Source organism: Terrapene carolina, unplaced genomic scaffold, assembly GCF_002925995.2.
Source record: "Terrapene carolina triunguis isolate 2854851 unplaced genomic scaffold, T_m_triunguis-2.0 Scaffold137, whole genome shotgun sequence".
Classification (NCBI taxonomy): Eukaryota; Metazoa; Chordata; order Testudines; family Emydidae; genus Terrapene; species Terrapene triunguis.
The window spans coordinates 1,851,726-1,873,998 of record NW_020664488.1 but is presented as its reverse complement, the minus strand read 5'-3'; the positions used below and the strand labels follow the sequence as shown (position 1 = coordinate 1,873,998).

Below are 22,273 nucleotides of genomic sequence, written 5' to 3'. Positions count from 1 at the left end.
CTTGATTATCACTTCAAAAGTTTTTTTTCTCTTACTTAATTGGCCTCTCAGAGTTGGTAAGACAACTCCCACCTGTTCATGCTCTCTGTATGTGTGTATATATATCTCCTCGATATGTTTCACTCAATATGCATCCGAAGAAGTGGGTTGTAGCCCACGAAAGCTTATGCTCTAATAAATTTGTTAGTCTCTAAGGTGCCACAAGTACTCCTGTTCTTTTTAAGAAATAGCTGCTGCTGCTGTTAGGTAGATAGGAATGTAAAGACATTCCTTGTATGTAAATGAAGGTAAATGAATCCACTTGTGTGTGAATTTTCCTGTGCCAATAGATGGATAAGTAAATAAGAGTGTTGTTTGACAACTATAAAATAAATAATAAAAGTGAACGTTTGTCTTCTGTTTCTTTTATGTGAAATAACTTTATATCTGGAAAATAAAATAGGTAATTGTATCAATGAGAGAAGAACTATAATAACAGTAAACCAGTTTATACGAATGCCAATTGGTTTAAACACCTCTGCTGGGCCTCTCTCTGTGTCCACCCTGTCCACCCAACAATTGACACTCCCCTCCCCTTCCTCTCCTGAGAAGGGCATTTTAAAGGTTCTTTTGATCTGTTCATTAGCAGAACAGCTGTGTCACTTCAACCTGGAGCCAGGAGTCACTGTCTTGTAATTGCCCTCCTTGTGTGTTGGGAGGTTGCTTGTCTTGATCTATTGTGCTCTTTTCCTGCTTGTTTTACTGATCGCCCCCTTACACATTCGTATAAGGAGGTCTTATAACCCAATATACAATAACTTCACTTCAGTGGCTAGGTAACACACAGTGGTCATAAAATTATAACATTTCAGTATTGTTAGATTATTAGATACCAATTCCATGTCTGTCAGAGATTTGTCAGCAGTGACCTAATATTAAAAACCAGAAAATTCAAAGTAAAGGTTCCAGTATACAAAACAAACCCAAAACATTCCAAAGCATTCACAATTTAGGTCACTAGAATTACCTTAATTTGCCCAATAGCTCTGTCAGCCTCCCACCTTCCCAAATACCAAGTTTGGAAGCTGTATTATTTCTGGATGAAAGCTTTTTCTAACAGCTTTAAGAAATAATTTGAATGGCTTGAGTCATAGAGTTTAAGGCCAGAAGGGACCACCAGATCATGTAGTCTGACCTCCTATATATCACAGGCCACCAGTACCACCCAGCCACTCATACACTGAACCCAACAACTGAAATTAGATCAAAGTATCACAGCCCACAGGAGACTAGACTGTTATGTGCCACAGGTAGAGAATAGGCGGGACTGAGGTGCGCCAGTGCCCAAGGCCCCTGCAACAGCAATAATCTTGGGAAGTGGCCCACACCCTTGGGACAATTCAAATTCAGAAGAGTCCCAGTGCTGTACTGATATCCTATCTTCTCCATCACTTTTTCAAAAGAGCATAAAGTTCAGTCATATGCTGAAGACCTCGTACATTTGGAGAAGGCCCTGTACTTGTAAAGTTAGTGGATGGAATATTGTAAACATGAACAACAGAGCATTGGCATATAACAGGCTTCATACATGTATGCCTTTGACATGAAATGTGATGCTTTGTCACCACATGAATCTTTTTTCTATTTATATAGGTGCTATAAATTCATGACTTTGGCCTAGGAAGCTTCCCTAGCTTAGTTATATGGGCTCTGTGTCTAATGATGCTGATTTACTTGCTGGCACATGGAATCTTTATGAACAATGGGAAATGACTGCCCTCTTATAAAGAGGACCACTGTGCAATTAAGAGTAAGGCCTTTTCAGCATTATGCTGTACAAGATGTGGGAGGGAGGAATAAACTGCCCTCTTCTGTGTAGTTCTGCGCTCTCCTCCTCTTTAGTCTCTTCGCTGAGGTCTGTTACTAGTCCCTCTAACCCCTTAGCCCCATCCGGCCCTATCTTCGGTCCTCCCTCCTTCTCCTTTAACTGATCTCTCTTATCTGGTTCCTATTCCTTTTGCTCTTGAATCGCTTGACTGGAGAAACCTATCCCCAATGCCATCTTTCCTCCCCCGTTATTGCCCTTCCTTTTGTCTTCAGAGCATTTGAGCAAGTTCACAGATTCATAGGGTCGAAGGCTGGAAGGGACCATTGTGATCATGTAGTCCAGCCTCCTGTATAACACAAACCATAGAACATTCACAAAATAATCCTTAGAGCAGATCTTTTAGAAAAACACCCAATCCTGATTTAAAAATTGTCAGTGATGTAGAGTCTATCACGACCCTTGGTAAATTGTTCCAGTGGTTAATTACCTTCACTGTTAAAAATTTACACATAACTTCCAGCGTGAAGGAAATACACTGAAAGTGGTTAATTTTTTCTGCTAATATGAAATAAATGTTTCCAAATGGGAAGGGGCCAGAGCCTCAGCTGGTGTATATTGGCCTTGACCTCATTTGAGCTACCCTGTTTCCCCGAAAATAAGACATCCCCCGAAAATAAGACCTACTTCCAGTTTTGCCTCTCGCTGTAATATAAGACATCCCCCGAAAATAAGACCTCCCCGATAATAAGGCCACCCCGGAATATAAGGCCCCGAAGCTCCAGGAAAAATAAGACCTCCCCTGAAAATAAGACCTAGCGCATCTTTGGGAGCAAAAATTAATATAAGACACTGTCTTATTTTCGGGGAAACACGGTATGTGAGTTTACAACCCCTGAGGATCTGTGCCCTGGTTTCTATGCTTCTGTCAGAAGATAAAAAGGCTGCCTCCCCCACAAAACAGCACATCTACAAGGACTCTGTGAGCTCTTCTCAAGAACAATGGAGGAGCTACACCTGAAACTAATAGGTGTATTAGTCATGGGGATGACACCAACCTTTTTTTCTTTGGAAAGTGTTCTACAGCGTATGATGGCAGCAGCTCTTTTCCCAAGTGGCACAGTGCTGGTGCTGGGATCAAGGTCACTGTTGGTGCAGATCAGTGGTTCTCAACCAGGGGTACATGTACCCCTGCGGGTACGAAGAGGTCTTCCAGGGGGTACATCAACTCATCTAGATGCCTACTTTTACAACATGCACATAAAAAGCACTAGTGAAGTCAGTGCAAACTAAAATTTTATACAATGACTTGTTTATACCACTCTATATACTATATACTAAAATGTAAGTACAAATATTTATATTCCAATTGATTTATTTTACAATTATATGGTAAAAATGAGAAAGTCAGCAATTTTTCAGTAACTGTGTGCTGTGACACTTTTGTATTTTTGTGTCTAATTTTGTAACCAAGTAGTTTTTAAGTGAGGTGAAACTTGGGGATATGCAAGACAAATCAGACTCCTGAAAGGGGTACAGTAGTCTGGAAAGGTTGAGAGCCACTGGTGTAGATACTGCAGAATCTTATTGGGTAATGCTTGCTCTGTAGAGGAACAGACGGAGCACCAAGTTTCCAAACGCTAAAATTAATCAACCTCTCCTTTTAGCAGATGGTGTTAGAAATCTGAATGCAGACTCCACCCCAATGGGCTTGCCTATGTCGGACCTCACTGCATGGGCCACTGCGATGAACAATCTAGGGATGGCACCGATGGGAATGTCAGGGCAGCCGCTGCTGCCTGGTATGTAACTTAATTGATACTATGTCTGTCATTAATTTGCTAACTGCTGTCAGCACTGAGGACATATTTAGAGGAGTTTACCTAAACTGATACTTATTTCTGCCTCAAAAACCCACAAAGGTGATGAATGCTTAAAATGCACAGACCGTGCAAGGTGATTTATCTAGAGGCCAGAGTCTAACCCAGGGGTCGGCAACCTTCGGCACGCGGCCCATCAGGGTAATCTGCTGGCGGGCCATGAGACATTTTGTTTACATTGACTGTCCACAGGCACGGCCCCTCGCAGCTCCCAATGGCTGCGGTTCGTTGTTCCCAACCAATGGGAGCTGCGGGAAGTGGAGGTTGCCGACCCCTGGTCTAAACTGTGCTGATTTAAAAAATGAACATACGTTTATTTTGATGGGAGTTTAATAACATTTCAACTCCCCACCCCATGCTCTGGAAGAGTTACACACAGGGCCCAATATAAAGGCTCAGAAGGGAACAGCAGGCATGAGCAGGTCAGGAGTGAGAGGCGTTGGCTGAGTTGTGTGTGGTGAGCCCAAGGCTGCAGCAGCCATCTTTCATGTCACAACAAAGCTGTTCACTTCGCTCACTTCATACTGATGCTCTGGAACTGAGCCAATAATGGTTCGCTGACGAGTTAATTCAACAGTGAACAAGCTTTGAATCAATTAGACACAAGGAAGAGTAGAGAAAATAGTATGGGGTTAAATGATAGAGTAGGTCAGGGGTTAATGGAGGAGTCTATCTACACAGCACACTTGAACTCCGGTTCAAGCCTAAGGCCCCGTTCCGTCCATGACAGAAATTAGTCTGACTCAGGCCAGGAAGCCTTCTTGACTCAGGCCTGTGGACACTGCTAGGGGGTGGGTCAGAGCCTGAGTCCTGCTCTGACAGATAAATACTAGCACATGGAATGGACCAATGTACCTTGTACGTGCATCCACTGCTGTCCAGGTGTGGCCCACACATGCAAAACATGTGAGAAAAAACAAGGAGAGCATGGACTTTGACTCATTTTGGACCAAGTTCGGTTATACCACTGCGCTCCACGCCATGATGGCAGCTGGTCTGCATTACTGGTTGGTACAGCATGTAAATACCTGCATAAAATAAAATGTTTGATTTGCACACAAGGCTACAATAACAAGTTTTATTATACATAATGAAACAAGTGGCACAAACTTTAATGAATGTCATCACACACCCAATGTGAAAGTTTCATAATAAAAACTTACAAATTGTCATCTCAGTAATTCATAAACTATGAATGGCAGCACATTGCCAGGCTGAATAAAATACAGAACACACCTTCATACTCTTCATGAAAGTGTTTTCAGACCTCATGATTAAGGCTGCGATTTAGTCACAGAATCCGTGACTTCCAGTGGCCTCCATGACTTCAGCCTGCCGTAGTCGGGCGCTGCAGGGTCCCTTGCCGCCCACTGGGGCAAGAAACTGTGGGGGCAACAGGGAATCCCCCCATCTCCCTACCGCCGGAGGCAGTGGAAGACTGGTCTCGGGGGCAGTGGAAGACTGGTCTCAGGCACATGGAGTGCATTTGTACCCACAGTGGAATACGGATAGGGACCACATGCCTCAAAGAACTCCAGTTACAAAGGGTAAATAACTTCCTTTTCCAAAGTGTTGATATTAACTATTTCATTACCTGTCATTTTATTAGAAACATCCAGCTAATGTATTGCCCATTATGGTTAGATGCCATGCAGTGTGGGGGAGAAGTAGGGTGTCTGGTTCCTCTTAAGGGTTTGTGAGCTGGATCTGGGAGCTGAACTCTTTAAAAGCGTCAGGTCACCTCTGCCCCTACCAACAAGAGGCTGGGATAGCAGAGAAAGATTACCTACTCAGGGTTAGAGCTTCAGCCTCCTCCTGGGTGCTAAAACCCAAACTGCCCTCCTCGGTACCAAAACCCTAGCAGCCCATCTCCGCTGCCCCAACGTCTGCATTGCTGGTATGCATTGTCAGTACAAACCCATGTCACAGTAAAAGCTTGGGCATGGTGTAAATAAATGGAAAAATGTGTATTGAATTTAAGCAAAGCCAAATTAGGCAGGCAAAACCGAGCCATGTATCGAGATGCTGCAGAAATGCAGCCCTGGGAAAAACATGGCAGGATAAAGCAGAAGAAAGTAAAACTCATCTACCAGAGCCAGCCATCAGCTGTGCCAGGAACAGCTACAAGTGGCCAGCATCCAGGCCAGCATCCCAGCGGAGGGACTGGCTTTTGTTAGCTGCTAGACAAGCTTCCGCAAAGAAACAAGAACTGGTTCTCTAACCTTGGAGCAGCACATGAAATGCTGCCACCTTGTGGCCAGAGGAGAACACATGCAGCGCATCATTCAGAAGAGCAGAATTAGCTGAAATTTAGGCAGGTTGCAGTGAAGCCTACCACCCTGAAGGGAACAAATTGAACACACAAATATCCTCTAACTTGCTAAATTTGTTTTATCCACCTACATCCAAGACCTCATGGGCCCCACCACAAGCTGGACCTAAATTCTACAGCCTAATTCCAAGACTTTGCAGTCTTCTAGTGGTTACTGTTAAAAAAAGTGAGGTTGTAATGAATTAAATGTGAACATGAATAATGCACTCGGGCCCCCATGTTGTTTATTTTGATATTGCATCCAGTTTGTTTTACGCTGTCCCCACACACCAAGGAGTTTTGTATTGATAAAGCAATACTTATCATGGGAGAGAGTTGGGACTTTGATACATGGGGAGACCTGGGCACAGTTTGAAGTTGAGAGACAAGAAGTGTGGCTGGAGATTTCTCTTCCAAAATCATCAGCAGTGCAGTAATTAACAACAAAGATATTTAAGTTACCATGTTTAGGTTTCCGATTTAAAGTCCTGTTGAGGTGAATGATGCAGTTCTCCCTCTCAGAGCTGCACTTCCAGGCTGGCAGCAGACTCAGGAAGAGCACACTGCACTGGTTACACTTTGGTCACATTTTCAGGTTTTCTTTGCAATCTTTATTTTAAAATGATATTCTTCATGTAAAATGTCTACACCATTCTGTCAGTGAATCTCAGTCTTGGCCCGCAGCTCTCCTGCTGTTCCATCCTGGGCTCCCTCCACACAGCTGTGTCAATGTACCTGCAGCCCTGCCTTTCTCCAGCAGAGACTGCCTAAATGGGCATGTAGGCATCTAGCTCATTTTCATCTGGGATGGAAAAGATTTGAGGCAGGCTAAGACATGAGTGCAGTCTAATGCTGTGCTGCCAAGAGCACCCTCTGTTATCACTGCACAGATTGGGGGTGGAGGAGAATCACTAGTGAATTTATCTTTGGTGCAGTATATGGATCCATCACATTAAGTATCCATGTCAATTTCCTTTGTGCTGTATTCCTGTCAGCAAACAATGAAGCGCTGGGCTATAACAATCACATGTTTCTGAGCTGGAAATTGTAATAACTTCCCTGCACAACTTCTGTTCTTGCTTCTGGGGGAAGATAGCGGTTCATGCTGCACCTGCAGAATGTGTGTTTGGGGTGTGTAGGATAGAAAAATTTTCCTAGGTGTGCATGAGAAAGCAAAACATTTCCAATTTTCTGATAGAAAATGGCTTTGACAACATTTCCCATAGCTCTAGTTGTGAGTCTCTCCCTCTTTAGTTAAACTAATGGCCCAAATTGCTTGTGTGCTGTACCACATCTACTCACATATTCTTCTCTCTTGTCCTTCCCTTCCTCCCTATGTTTTTCTATTTACTCACCTGTCATGTATGGTCTAAATCCTAGAGTGTGAGCGCTCTGCCCCAGGGCCTGTCTTTGTGTAATTTGTTTGTGTGCTGCCTAACAGAATGGGGCCCTGTTTGGGTGCCTAGGCACAATTACAGTAGAAATAATAAATAGTAACACTCTTCCTTATTCTCTCCAATTTCAGACTTTGATCCTGCACTTGGAATGATGACGGGAATCCCACCTATCAACCCCATGATGCCTGGCTTGGGGATAGTTCCACCACCTATTCCTCCAGATATGCCAGCAGTGAAGGAGATTATTCACTGCAAAAGCTGCACCCTTTTCCCACCCAACCCAAGTAAGACTCTCCTAATGTTGTGGCCCATCACCTCTGTAAGTTGGAGCATAAGAAAGAATGTCTTTCATTCCTCTTTCTAAATAAGAAGCCAGAAACCACAAGAAAGTGTGATTCATTTAGAAGCATGTGGGAGCCTGTTCCCTGTACAACCCACCAGCACAGCTCGCTGAGGATGTGCATTTTAAGGGGTCCATTGACTATAAAGCAAGTTATAAGGCAATAGCACAGATTAGTCCTAACACCTTGTCACTGGATGTTTATCATTTCACAGGCTCTTTACAAGCAGAAGGAATTAGAGCTTTTTCAGTAATAAGCCTGGGAATTGGTAGCAATCTGTGTGTACCCCTGCCCTTTGAATGTTCTGGGTCTAAACTCTATGGTGTGGTTTTCTGCACACATAATTGGGTCACAAAGATGGGAAGATTCTGGAATAATGGTACAGAAAGGCAGCTTTTATCTTAGACACTTGCTGGTGAGAGGCTGAAGAGAGAGTGCTGGTTGATAATCCATGTTTCAGTTCTGTAGCGAACTCTGCAGGGGTGGGCTGGGAGTATGAATGGACTGGTGGAGCCAAGCGTGGTGTAGCACATGCAAGATAAATGCATATAACAGTCTGTACAAATCAATAAGAATCACAGACAGGAACCAACGGAAACCCGAAGACAGGAAGACTAATCACCAGGAGTCTGAAAACCCTTTCTCCACTTCCAAGTCCATCAGGGGGCTGGAGGGGAGCCCAGGTCCGCCCATGCCTCTGGGTACTAGCTCAGGCCCCTCAAGCTGGATAAGCAGGATCAGAGTTCATCGACTCTGACAGTGCCCTGAGCTTCTTCCTACCTTCCCCTGGGTCTCTGCAGGCTCTCCAGCCTGTCAGGCAGTTCATCCCCACCTGGGCTGTTGTCTATGGGCAGCTCTTTACTAGCTTGTTGGCAGGAGTTCCTTTCTCCAGCCTGCTCACTCCTCTGGTAGCCACCCTGCCCCTCTGCTTCCCAGCCCTTTTATCCTCCCACCTGCTGTCATGCTTCCAGTCAGCAGTGGCCGGCAGTGCCTGTATTAACCCTTTGGTCGCTGGGCCAGCGTGGGATACATACACCCCATGACTGTCCCTGAAAGCAGGTGTGGGGTGCTGCTCCTCAGAGTGCACGGAGGGGAGGGCTCAGGACAGAATCAATCAGGCTGGGGCATTAGCTGTGAGTTATAGAGTGGCCAGCAGGGGAGATGTGCAAGTTTCCTGGCTTGCTTTGATTTTCTTCAGGACACCAGCCTCTCCTCAGCACATGTAGACAGTGCTGGCTCTTGGGAGTAGTGCTGGGCCCTGTATGGATAGCGCCTGACGTGCTCTAGGGGGATACTGTTCTTCCAGTTGGAGGTGCATGTGAATGCTGCTGGCAGAGCTAGTACCCCCTGTGCTGGGAGGTCTTGGTCTCCATTCCCCCGGCTCTCCGCTTTGATCAGGTTCATGAGGAGCATGGATTGTGGCTCCAGTAGAGGGCTGTCAGGGTGAGGCATGGGCTCAGATCCCTCCCTCCAATGTCCTCTCCCCCTTCTCTTCCTCTGCAAGGGCAGCATACCAGTTGCCTCTGGGGTCCTGGCTGGTTTGGCTAACTACTTAGAGCTGGGGCCTGGCGAGTGTGCACTTGTGTAGATGTTTCTGTGTGAGCAAAATAGACAATACAGCCTGTCACACATTCAGCCCCCGCAGACATGGGGGTTCAGTTTCATGGATATTAGTCACAGGGCTGAATATCTGCATCACCCTGTACCCAGTGCAAGGCATTTGGCATCTGAATCATAGTCAGGATGGGGAAGAGGATTTACAGCTGGCAGTGGTCTGCCTTTCTGCTGTGGAGCTGAAGATCTGGACGTATGGGGAGCTGCATGTCTGCTAGGCACCAGGGCAGCATCAGGAGAAGCAATTACACGTTTACAGCCACAGAAACAGCCAGTCAGGCCTCCTCCCGGCTAGAGAGTGGGCTCATGAGTGAGGTGTCTGCACCCAGCCTACAACTCTGCTCTCTCATAGGAGGGAACCTTTCCCCACCTCTGCCCTTGAGCATCCTTTTACAATGATTGCAAGGTCAACTGTCTTCTTCACCACTTCAGGGGAACTCTTCCATGCCTCCTTCAGAACCCATCCTATCAGGCACCTCTTCCCACAGTCCAGTAAGTGGCCTACATGTGCCCCAGAGCAGGAGGCATCACTCCTCAGTCACCTGGGTTAGTATCGTTACCTTTTGCTAAGGAACATTTGCCCTCACCTGACCTAGAAACACCACCAGAAGCAGAAGCTTACATGCTGAGAGCAGCTGTCACTCTCACCCTCTGAGTGTCATCTAGCAGCTTTTCATAATCCTGGGTTAGGCATGGAAATCAAATTAATGTATACTACTAGCTCTCCAGAGGTACAGTCAGGACCTCGCTGTTTGGGGTTATATATCCCGCAAAGTCCCATATTTATCCAGTCATCAGTGTGGTGTCTGAAAGGTGCTCCTGCCCCTACTCAGCAGGCTCCTGCAAGGCATTGTTCATCAGGATTCCTTGTTTTGTAAAAGATATACTTTAGTTTAAATGGGAATTCATTCAGAGATCAGACTAGATTATCACAGTGTTTTTTTCTGGCTTTACAATCTATGAATCCTGGTCACGTTACAAAAGTCCATGTAAACAGAAATGCCAGAGCTTCAGGACAAATCCCCTGTAAGCAGCTGTTTTTGAGTTTTCTGAATGTGAAAAAGGTGATTCTCAGCAGCTAACAGATTGTTTTCCCCCCTCATCTGACATGCGTCTGACGAAGTGGGTATTCACCCACCAAAGCTTATGCTCCAATACATCTGTTAGTCTATAAGGTGCCACAGGACTCTTTGTCGCTTTTCCCCCCTGAAATCTGTTTGAAATGAGGGACATGAAAAAAGTATAAAATGGTCTATAGAAGGAAGATCTGGAACTTGTGCTCTCCCTGCCTCATAGCATAAGAAAAAGGGGTAATTCAATTACATTAAACAGTGGCAAATTAAAAACTGATATAAAGAAATATTTTTTCCACATAATACAAAATTAGACTGTGGAACTCATTGCCACAGGTTGTTGGTGAGGCCAAAAATTTAGCAAGATTCAAAGAGGAATTGGACATTTATATGGATAACATAACTAACCAGAGCTATCATAGTTAATGTTAAAAAGAGAATTGAAAGGGAGATAAAATCTCATGTTTAAAACAATCCACGGGGAGATTATCCCACATCTGCGTACTGTGAGGTTCTTGCACCTTCCTCTGAAGCAGCTGGTGCTGCCACTGTCAGAGACAGGACACTAGACTAGATGGACCTCGGGACTGATCCTATCCGGCAGTTCCTATGAAATAAAAGTGGGGCACTGAAAAGAAACATTGGCTGCAGAAGTGATGCTTACAGAAGGGAAGGGTCAGAAAGGCATGCACATTTCATAAGACTACAGCAAGCCATAAAGTCCTGTGTATGCTCCATTGGGCAGTTTACTAAGGATGTCATGGCACTCTCAGGTATTTAGGACAGGGTAGTGGCTGTATGAATTGACTGGAGTAGGATGTTTCCCACATAATGTGCTGCATGGAAGAAGGCGCTGAGATGTTGGTGGGAGATGAAGTGGCTGGGGATCTCTGGAGCATGACTGTGCTCCTGATGTGCCCATTCCTGTAGGTGTTCCTCTACTATGTGTGTGAGATACTGAGCCAGCACAGCCAGCTCTGTCCCACAAAGTACCTCTCAGACCAGGGGAATCCCCAGCTGCCCAGGTCAGAAGGAGCAGGGTCAGACGCTGGTATCGTCCGTTGCCTGTCAGTTTGGTTTTTGTAGTTTGGCTGGATTTCTCCTGTGACCAGAGAGTGCAATGGATATTGATTTTGTTGTGGAAAATGGATTTGATGTCTCAATGATTTTGGGTTTTGTATCCATTTCAAGATGTTCTTTTAGTCTTCTCGCTTCAGTGGGATTCTTTGTATTCACATGGAGGGGATAGTTTTAATATGTCATCTTTTCTGGTTTGTAGTTCTAGTGTCAAGATTTTGAAATAATAAATTAAAGAAAAGCAAAGTAAAAAGCATGTAATGAGTATCTTATCTCTTTACTAACATTGCTGTAGGGACTACTGTGCACCTGCCCTACTGCTCAGGGCTGGGGCGCAGCCTTTGGCGGTGTTCATTGCAGTTGGTTTTGTGTTATCAGTACCCTTGAAGTCCAGCACTCTCCAGGAGTGATGTGCCTCACATTGACTAGGGGAGTGCTTATTAACACTGGGAAATCCATTCATGGCTCTAAAAGTCCAGGATATATCAGCTAGTGAACAAGTTCTGCTTGATAGGCCCTGGTGAATACCATAGATGCCAATACTTGGCAAAGTGAGATATACAGGGATTAAGCACATGTTCAAAGAAAGTGATGGTTGGCTCTGAGGACTGATAGGTGGATATGTGGAGCATTTGGAGAGCGACCTTCTAACCTCCAGTATTTTACCCCTTGCTATGTGCAGATCTTCCTCCTCCTGCAACAAGAGAGAGGCCCCCAGGGTGCAAGACGGTGTTTGTAGGAGGACTGCCAGAAAACGGGACCGAGCAGATCATTGTGGAGGTTTTTGAGCAGTGTGGAGAGATCATAGCTATTCGGAAGAGTAAAAAGAACTTCTGCCACATCCGCTTTGCTGAGGAATTCATGGTGGACAAGGCGCTCTATCTCTCTGGTAGGCATGCCTTTGCTTCGAGTGATGGTTTTGGAAACTGGGACAGAGAAATAGATGTTTCTGTGTAGTTATATGTGACATGCTCTGTTATTGCTATCTGAAGAGGCATTTCCTCTTGTTCCCCGTGGTTACTTCTTTCACTGCTGTGGGGTTTGACATCCTCATGCTGGTTTAAATATCTGAAAGTGCCTGCTGGTGTCTTGTTCCCCACAAAACGCTGCAAAGTATCAGGATAAAGTTAGGTATAGGCAGAAAATTCCTCCTGCTGTCCTGTGCATTAATGTCCCACTGGGTCTGTTCCAGCAGACTCCCCAAAAGATAAATGAGGACCATTTAGAATCATAGAATATTAGGGTTGGAAGAGACCTCAGGAGGTCATCTAGTCCAATCCCCTGCTCAAAGCAAGACCAACACCAACGAAATTTGAACATTTAAACAGTAACACTTCAACATTTCAGGTATTGGAGCCATTAGACGGGGCTCTTAGGTTTCATCAACATCTTTCCAATAACACACAGAGCTCCAACGTTCCTCCTCTGACACTCTGATCCTCTGGAGCAATGGTTCTCAACCTGTGGCCCAATCAGCACACACTGCGGCCCATGTGACATCCTCAGGGCCATACAGGTAGTATATATATTGTGTGGATGCGACCCACGTAGCACACAGAGAGCTGCATATGTGGCCCACAGTGGTAAATAGGTTGAGAACCACTGGTCTGGAGACATCTCCCCTGTCTGCTTTGTTTTTTTTGTGATCCACACATCTCTTTTAGTCATGAAGGTAGCTTTCCTGATGTCAAGAGTCACTGAAGAGTTCTCCTTTACCTGCTGGACTCCATCTGAAGAGGTTTCTTTCCTTACCATTCCCAGGCTTTATCATTGGGAATTACCCAGTGCCCTTTGAATGTATTGCATCTGCAGACCTGCATCACTAGGATTCGCACAGTCTGATGCACCAGACTCAGAGCCATCTCCAAAGCAGCAACTCCTAGCAGTGATGAGTGCGTGCACTGAACTGATCGTGCATGGGCATAAAAGGGGGCACCACAGAAAATATCTCAGCTACATTCCAGTGCTTGTAGGCTGCAGGAGCTGAGTTCCATCAGACCGTTATTTGTTTTATGCCTTTCCTTTGTTTTATTGGGTAATGTTTAAACTGTAGCTGCTTGGTCATTTCTCAGCTCACTGCATGAGAGTGGGTGCACATAGTTATAGGTAGAGTAGATGTGTAGAAAGCTTTCCCCAAAGGATAAGTGGTGGTGCTGGGGGCTTTGTGCAGGGCCCTGAGGCCTCATCACTTCTAGGGCACCAGCCTCTTTTCAGCTGAGACCAACACCAAGTTGTTGTTTTTCAAGTAATGCTGGCTCTGCAAGGCTTAAAATTCCCCTCACAGACTGCTGTGCAGGATGCTCGAAATGCCTTGGAGCATGTCTCCAGCAAGAGCTCTGTGTCACACAGCGCTCCCAAACTCTGCCTGTTTGGCAGTTTGTTCGCTGTCCGTTACTTGTGTGAGGCACAGCTGCACATGAAACACTTGTGAGCTCTCCAGCCTGACCTTCATTTTGCCATATTCCAGAAAAAATAAGGTGGCTCCTTGTCCCTAATCAAAATTCCTTCCTAAAATAGTTTTGGATTTTCCTTTGAGGCATTCATGGACAGAGGACTGTTCTCTCGGGAAGGACTTCATCTGAGTAGGGCAGGAAATAGACTTCTAGGGTGGAGGCTGGCACAACTGATTAAGAGGGCTTTAAACTAGGAATTTGGGGGAGATGGTTGGGAGATGTACAGGTAATCTCCATGCCGGATTTTAACATTGAGAGGGAAGAAAATGAAGTAAGAAAGGATACAGCTGTGGGTAGGAGAATGGACATAAGGAGGAAGGGTAGTGTAGATACCAGTCTAATAGGTGGTACTGACAGTAGAATGTCTGTGCCTAATCGGGTAAAGAATGTGAGCGAAGCCAAACAGCAAAAATTAAGATGCTTGTATGCTAATGCAAGGAGCCTAGGTAACAAAATGGAGGAACTAGAGTTACTGGTGCAGGAAGTGAAACCAGATATTATAGGGATAACAGAAACATGGTGGAATAGTAGTCATGACTGGAGTACAGATATTGAAGGGTATGTGTTGTTTAGGAAAGACAGAAATAAAGGCAAAGGTGGTGGAGTAGCATTCTGTATCAATGATGAGGTAGACTGTAAAGAAATAAGAAGTGATGGGATGGATAAGACAGAGTCTGTCTGGGCAAAAATCACGTTGGAGAAGAAAGCTACTAGAGCCTCCCTTGGGATAGTGCTTGGGGTGTGCTATAGACCACCAGGATCTGATTTGGATATGGATAGAAACCTCTTTAATGTTTTTAATGAAGTAAATACTAATGGGAATTGTGTGATCATGGGAGACTTTAACTTCCCAGATATAGACTGGAGGACAAGTGCTAGTAATAATAATAGGGCTCAGTTTTTCCTGGATGTGATAGCTGATGGATTCCTTCACCAAGTAGTTGCTGAACCAACAAGAGGGGATGCCATTTTAGATTTGGTTTTGGTGAATAGTGAGGACCTCATAGAAGAAATGATTGTAGAGGACAACCTTGGTTCGAGCGATCATGAGCTAATTAAGTTCAAACTAAATGGAAGGATAAACAAAAATAGATGTGTGACTAGGGTTTTTGATTTCAAAAGGGTTAACTTAAAAAAATTAAGGAAATTAGTTAGGGAAGTGGATTGAACTGAAGAACTTGTGGATCTAAAGGCGGAGGAGGCCTGGAATTACTTTAAGTCAAAGTTGCAGAAACTATCGGAAGTCTGCATCCCAAGAAAGGGGAAAAAATTCATAGGCAGGAGTTGTAGACCAAGCTGGATGAGTAAGCATCTCAGAGAGGTGATTAAAAAAAAGCAGAAAGCCTACAAGGAATGGAAGATGGGAGGGATCAGCAAGGAAAGCTACCTTATTGAGGTCAGAACATGTAGCGATAAAGTGAGAAAGGCCAAAAACCATGTAGAGTTGGACCTTGCAAAGGGAATTAAAACCAATAGTAAAAAGTTCTATAGCCATATAAATAAGAAGAAAACAAAGAGAGAAGAAGTGGGACCGCTAAACACTGAGGATGGAGTGGAGGTTAAGGATAATCTAGGCATAGCCCAATATTTAAACAAATACTTTGCCTCAGTCATTAATGAGGCTAATGAGGAGCTTAGGGATAATGGTAGGGTGACAAATGGGAATGAGGATATGGAGGTAGATATTACCACATCCGAGGTGGAAGCCAAACTCTAACAGCTTAGTGGAACTATATTGGGGGGCCCAGCTAATCTTCATCCAAGAATATTAAAGGAACTGGCACATGAAATTGCAAGCCCATTAGCAAGAATTTTTAATGAATCTATAAACTCAGGGGTTGTACCGTATGACTGGAGAATTGCTAACATAGTTCGTATTTTTAAGAAAGGGAAAAAAAAGTGATCCGGGTAACTACAGGCCTGTTAGTTTGACATCTGTAGTATGCAAGGTCTTGGAAAAATTTTTGAAGGAGAAAGTAGTTAAGGACATTGAGGTCAATGGTAATTGGGACAAAATACAACATGGTTTTACAAAAGGTAGATCGTGCCAAACCAACCTGATCTCCTTCTTTGAGAAGGTAACAGATTTTTTAGACAAAGGAAATGCAGTGGATCTAATTTATCTCGATTTCAGTAAGGCATTTGATACAGTTCCACATGGGGAATTATTAGCTAAATTGGAAAAGTTAGGGATCAATATGAAAATTGAAAGGTGGATAAGGAACTGGTTAAAGGGGAGACTACAACGGGTCATACTGAAAGGTGAACTGTCAGGCTGGAGGGAGGTTACTAGTGGAGTTCCTCAGGGATCGGTTTTGGGGCCAATCTTATTTAATCTTTTTATTACTGACCTTGGCACGAAAAGTGGGAATGTGCTAATAAAGTTTGCGGATGACACAAAGCTGGGAGGTATTGCCAATACCGAGAAGGACCGGGATATCATACAGGAAGATCTGGATGACCTTGTAAACTGGAGTAAAAGTAATAGGATGAAATTTAATAGTGAAAAGTGCAAGGTCATGCATTTAGGGATTAATAACAAGAATTTTGGTTATAAATTGGGGACGCATCAGTTGGAAGTAACAGAGGAGGAGAAGGACCTCGGAGTATTGGTTGATCACAGGATGACTATGAGTCACCAATGTGATATGGCCATGAAAAATGCTAATGCGGTCTTGGGATGCATCAGGCGAGGTATTTCCAGTAGAGATAAGGAGGTGTTAGTACCATTATACAAGGCACTGGTGAGACCTCATCTGGAATACTGTGTGCAGTTCTGGTCTCCCATGTTTAAGAAGGATGAATTCAAACTGGAACAGGTACAGAGAAGGGCTACTAGGATGACCCGAGGAATGGAAAACCTGTCATATGAAAGGAGACTCAAAGAGCTTGACTTGTTTAGCCTAACCAAACGAAGGCTGAGGGGAGATATGATTGCCCTCTATAAATACATCAGAGGGATAAATACCAGGGAGGGAGAGGAATTATTTAAGCTCATTACCAGTGTGGACACAAGAACAAATGGATATACACTGGCCGTCAGGAAGTTTAGACTTGAAATTAGAGGAAGGTTTCTAACCATCAGAGGAGTGAAGTTCTGGAACAGTCTGCCAAGGGGAGCAGTGGAGGCAAAAGACGTATCTGGCTTCAAGACTAAGCTTGATAAGTTTATGGAGGGGACGGTATGATGGGATAGCCTAATTTTGGCAATTAATTGATCTTTGACTATTAGCGGTAAATATGCCCAATGGCTTGTGATGAGATATTAGATGGGGTGGGATCTGAGTTACTACAGAGAATTCTTTCCTGGGTGTCTGGCTGGTGAGTCTTGCCCACATGCTCAGAGTTTAGCTGATCGCCATATTTGGGGCTGGGAAGGAATTTTCCTCCAGGGCAGATTGGCAGAGGCCCTGGGATTTTTTTGCCTTCCTCTGTAACGTGGGGCACAGGTCACTTGCTGGAGGATTCTCTGCACCTTGAAGTCTTTAAACCATGATTTGAGGACTTCAGGGGCTCAGATATAGGTTAGGGGTTTGTTACAGGAATGAGTGGGTGAGATTCTGTGGCCTGCGATGTGCAGGAGGTCGGACTAGATGATCATAATGGTCCCTTCTGACCTTAAAGTCTATGATTCTATGATTAACTGTCTAAATGGATTAGACTTGTGATGCCATTGGTCTGGGTGCTGTATCTTTTCCATAAAAGCCAAAGCAACCCTGGTAACTTAAGGAACAGCTCACATCAAGCTCCTGCTACAGCTGCTGCTTGGAGCTCTATTCATTCTCTCAGACTTGACACTGACTGTAAGCCTTGTCCTAGGAGAGCCATGTTTGTCTCTGTTTCATTGAGATTTGCTCCTCAGCCCTTTTCCTCCTCACTGTTTTCCCACCAGTGGAGATTGATGGAGGTGATTCTTGTAGGAGACAGGAAGGTTCCATACCAGTGTCAGGGATTGTGCTCCACCTTTCCCAATCTTCCCTGTCTTCTCCACAGTTCATTGGTGGTGTTTGTAACATCTCCCAGTCGGAAAGAATGGTGCCAAGGATGTGTATGAATAGAGCTCCACGCAGCAGCTGTAGCAGGGTCTCGATGTAGAGGTCTGCTTGGGCCTACTTCTAAAACCCAACCTGGACCTGAATTTGACCTGAGCACAGGCTGCTCCCTGCATCAGACTCAACTTGTTGGTGCTGAGCTGCAGCTACCAGTAGCACTTTCCCGTCATGCAGAAATCGATGCACTAGCTGAGGCAAAAAAAAAAAAAAAAGGGGGGGGGCGGGCAGAAATCTTTTTTCCTTTTGAATCCCTTGACTAAAGCCCAAGCAACAAGTGTCTGCAGAGAGTGCGTGGGAATCATGAAGAGTGAATACAGAGGTACGGCTACTGCTGCGCATTCTGTGCGTGGAGTGTGCCAGCTCCCACTCAGCTCAGCACACGTGAAACACCAACCTTCCCCAAATGATCCAGCTGGGCTGCCATAAGCTTGAGATGTACCATCCCGTATCCCTGCGAGGAGTATGTGGGGAGATTGGTGAGTTAGGCCACCTTCCGGCCTCTGTACAGTAGATTGCTCACTGCGGCATCCTGTATGGACAGCAAGTAGGCAAGGTAGTGTTCTTCTTTCAGTGATTGCTCGTGTGCATTCCAATAGGTGTGTGCGCGCACCGCGTGCACGATTGACGGAAGGTTTTTCCCCTATTGTTATCCATCGGGTCAGCTGTGGAGATCCCTGGAGTGGCACCTTTATGGCAGTGTACATAGGTCCCTGCCAACCTGTCACCTGCTCAGTTCCTTTTTACCGCCAGTGATGGTCATTGGAGCAGCTCAGTCTCTTGCATTTCCACGTGCCTACCTAGTGGTTCCCTTTTCTTAGTTGTATATAGTTGTTAGTTCATGATATACTAGTTTGTAGATTAGTTGGACTTACTTTGGGGGGGCTTCCCCTCCCATTCTAGTTTCCCCAGACACTGGGGCTTGCCTCGGTCGCAGGGGTTTAAGGCGTGCAAGAGGTGTGTGAAACCTATGCCCACAGGCGATCCGCATGCTGCTTGTCTCAAGTGTTTAGGAGAGGGCCATCAGACAGATAAGTGCCCAATTTGCAGGCGCTTCAGACCCAGGACTAAGAGGGAGTGGACTATCGTTTGAAGCTCCTCCTGATGGAGTCAGCTCTCCGCATGCAGCCGGCACCAGAAGCGGCACTGGCATCATCGGTGCACAGCGCCCCGACTTCGGTACGGGATGTCCCGGCAATGAGGAAGGACTCTTCCAAGAAGCACCGGCACCGCTCCCCAACCTGTAAGGCCAGTGCCACCAGGCGGAACCGGTCGCAGTCCCCCACAGTATTCTTGCCGGCAAGTTAAAGAAGTATGGGCTGGTTTAATGGACTATAAGGTGGATAGAAAGCTGGCTAGATCGTCGGGCTCAACGGGTAGTGATCAATGGCTCCATGTCTAGTTGGCAGCTGGTATCAAGCGGAGTGCCCCAAGGGTCGGTCCTGGGGCCGGTTTTGTTCTATATCTTCATTAATGATCTGGAGGATGGCGTGGACTGCACTCTCAGCAAGTTTGCAGATGACACTAAACTGGGAGGAGTGGTAGATACGCTGGAGGGTAGGGTTAGGATACAGAGGGACCTAGACAAATTAGAGGATTGGGCCAAAAGAAACCTGATGAGGTTCAACAGGGACAAGTGCAGAGTCCTGCACTTAGGATGGAAGAATCCCATGCACTGCTACAGACTAGGGACTGAATGGCTAGGCAGCAGTTCTGCAGAAAAGGACCTAGGGGTTACAGTGGATGAGAAGCTGGATATGAGTTGACAGTGTGCCCTTGTTGCCAAGAAGGCTAATGGCATTTTGGGCTGTATAAGTAGGGGCATTGCCAGCAGATCGAGGGACGTGATCGTTCCCCTCTATTCGACATTGGTGAGGCCTCATCTGGAGTACTGTGTCCAGTTTTGGGCTCCACACTACAAGAAGGATGTGGAAAAATTGGAAAGAGTCCAGTGGAGGGCAACAAAAATGATTAGGGGGCCGGAACACATGACTTATGAGGAGAGGCTGAGGGAACTGGGATTGTTTAGTCTGCAGAAGAGAAGAATGAGGGGGGATTTGATAGCTGCTTTCAACTACCTGAGAGGGGGTTCCAAAGAGGATGGATCTAGACTGTTCTCAGTGGTACCAGATTACAGAACAAGGAGCAATGGTCTCAAGTTGCAGTGGGGGAGGTTTAGGATGGATATTAGGAAAAACTTTTTCACTAGGAGGGTGGTGAAGCACTGGAATGGGTTACCTAGGGAGGTGGTGGAATCTCATTCCTTAGAGGTTTTTAAGGTCAGGCTTGACAAAGCCCTGGCTGGGATGATTTAGTTGGGGGTTGGTCCTGCTTTGAGCAGGGGGTTGGACTAGATGACCTCCTGAGGTCCCTTCCAACCCTGATATTCCGATTCTATGTAAGAAAAAGAAGGCGGACAGGGCTCGTTCCCCCATCAAGAAGCAGTGAGGGGACTCCAGCAGGGTGCGTCCCCTGGTGGGACACCCACGGTCTAGGCCTCAAGATCCGGCACCATTGACTCTGGCCCCAACGGGAGGCTTGTCAAGTCTGGTGCTGATGGACTCCTCGACTCGGGAGGACTTGGAGGAAGAGCTCGACCTTCCCTCCACAATGGACACCTATGAAGCAGTGCGAGACCTCATTGCCATGACGGCGCAGTCCCCAGGCACCGTCAGCGTCACTGGCGGCGGCACCAGCTGCAATGTCTAGCCTGGCACCGCATGTGGCTCCAGCACCCTTTGCGGCACCGATGGCGGCACCGCCTCTGGTTAATCATCGTGGCAAACCTATGATGTTACGGCGCCGCTCACCATCTCCCTGGTACCGCTCCCCGCCACCGTCCGGCTCTGCTCCCCTCATGGTCGGGCACAAACTACTCATCCAAGTCAGACGCCAAGTCTTCTGTCTCTTGACGCAGCCAGTACCGCTCCCGGTCCTGGAACTGGTCCCGGCACCACAGACCGGTGGAATCATCGGCACCAGCAGTCACCTGGCCACACCAGTGGCAGGACCCAGTCCAATGTCCCTTTTGGACCTACCACCAGGCTCAGGGTCAGGGCTCCAGGCCGGCATCGGTGGCTTCTGTACCCTGTGCCCCCCCCCCAAGCAACATCGCTGGCTCGCCACACCCCAGGGCTCCTGAGGACCCCGTATGAAACAGGGACTCTGGGCTGTCATGCTCAGGTGCAGCAGCCGATCCAGTGCCATCAGTGACACTAGAGCCACCTCCAGTCACGGGAGGCTCCAAGGTACCTGACCCGACCTCCAGAGAGCCAGAAGGGCAAGAAGAACCTGTCCCACGTGCCTCCTCCTTGCCAGACGAGGTGGTGGCGGGCACCACCACCACCCTACCAGCGATGGACACCAAGGGTCACCAGGACCTCCTTAGGAGGGTGGCCCTAAACCTCAATCTCCAGGCAGAGGAGGTCATGGAGGAGTCTGACCCGATGGTGGACATCCTTGCCTCTGAGGGTCCTTCTAGGGTGGTCTTGCCCCTCATAAGAACAATCCAAAACACCACTAAGGTGCTGTGGCGGACTCTGGCCTCTATACCACCCACCACTAAAGGGGTGGAAAGATGATATTTTCCTGCAGAAAGGGTACGAACACCTTTTCACCCACCCCCAGTCGGGGACTCTGGTGGTTGGTGCGGCAAACCACAAAGAGCGGCAAGGACAGCCGGGTCCCGTGCCTAAGTCATGGGACGGTAAGAAGCTAGACCTTTTCGGCCGGAGGGTCTACTCAACTGGGGGGCTCCAGCTTCGAGTGGCCAACCAGCACGTGGTACTCAGCCACTATGCTTTCAACTCTTGGAGCTCATTGGCAAAGTTCCAGGAGTTACTCCCAGCTGACTCGTGCAAGGAGTTTAGCACACTCCTTGAGGAGGGCAGGGTGGTCTCCAGAACCTCCCTCCAGGCTGCATTAGACACTGCGGACTCAGCGGCTCGGACCATGGCCACCGCCATCACAGTGAGGGGCAGTGCGTGACTCCAGGTCTTGGGGATACCACCTGAGGTCCAGAACACAATACAGGACCTTCCCTTTCACTGTGTGGGCCTGTTCGCCCAAAATACGGACTCTCGCCTGCACAGCCTTAAGGACTCGCGGGTGACTTTGAAGTCTTTGGGGAAGGAACTGAGCAGGCGGCAGGTCGGCAGGGACCTATATACACTGATGTAAAGGCGCCACTCCAGGGGTCTCCACAGCCGACCTGACGGGTACCACGAGGGGAAAAACCTTCCGACGATCATGCACGTGGTGTGCACACACACCTA

At 46.6% G+C, this 22,273-nt stretch overlaps 1 protein-coding gene across 2 annotated transcripts in view; it reads left to right on the top strand.

Annotated features, from left to right (window-relative positions):
- Positions 1 to 3,480: 3,480 nt before the first annotated feature.
- ENOX2 (ecto-NOX disulfide-thiol exchanger 2) overlaps positions 3,481 to 22,273 on the top strand; it is a 93,173-nt gene continuing 74,380 nt past the window's right edge. For both annotated transcript variants that reach the window (XM_026653366.2, XM_026653367.2), the window contains exons 1-3: positions 3,481 to 3,606; positions 7,521 to 7,676; positions 12,180 to 12,386. In XM_026653366.2, the coding sequence (XP_026509151.1) occupies positions 3,510 to 3,606; positions 7,521 to 7,676; positions 12,180 to 12,386 (460 nt within the window). In that variant the 5' untranslated portion in view covers positions 3,481 to 3,509. The remainder of the gene's footprint in view (positions 3,607 to 7,520; positions 7,677 to 12,179; positions 12,387 to 22,273) is intronic.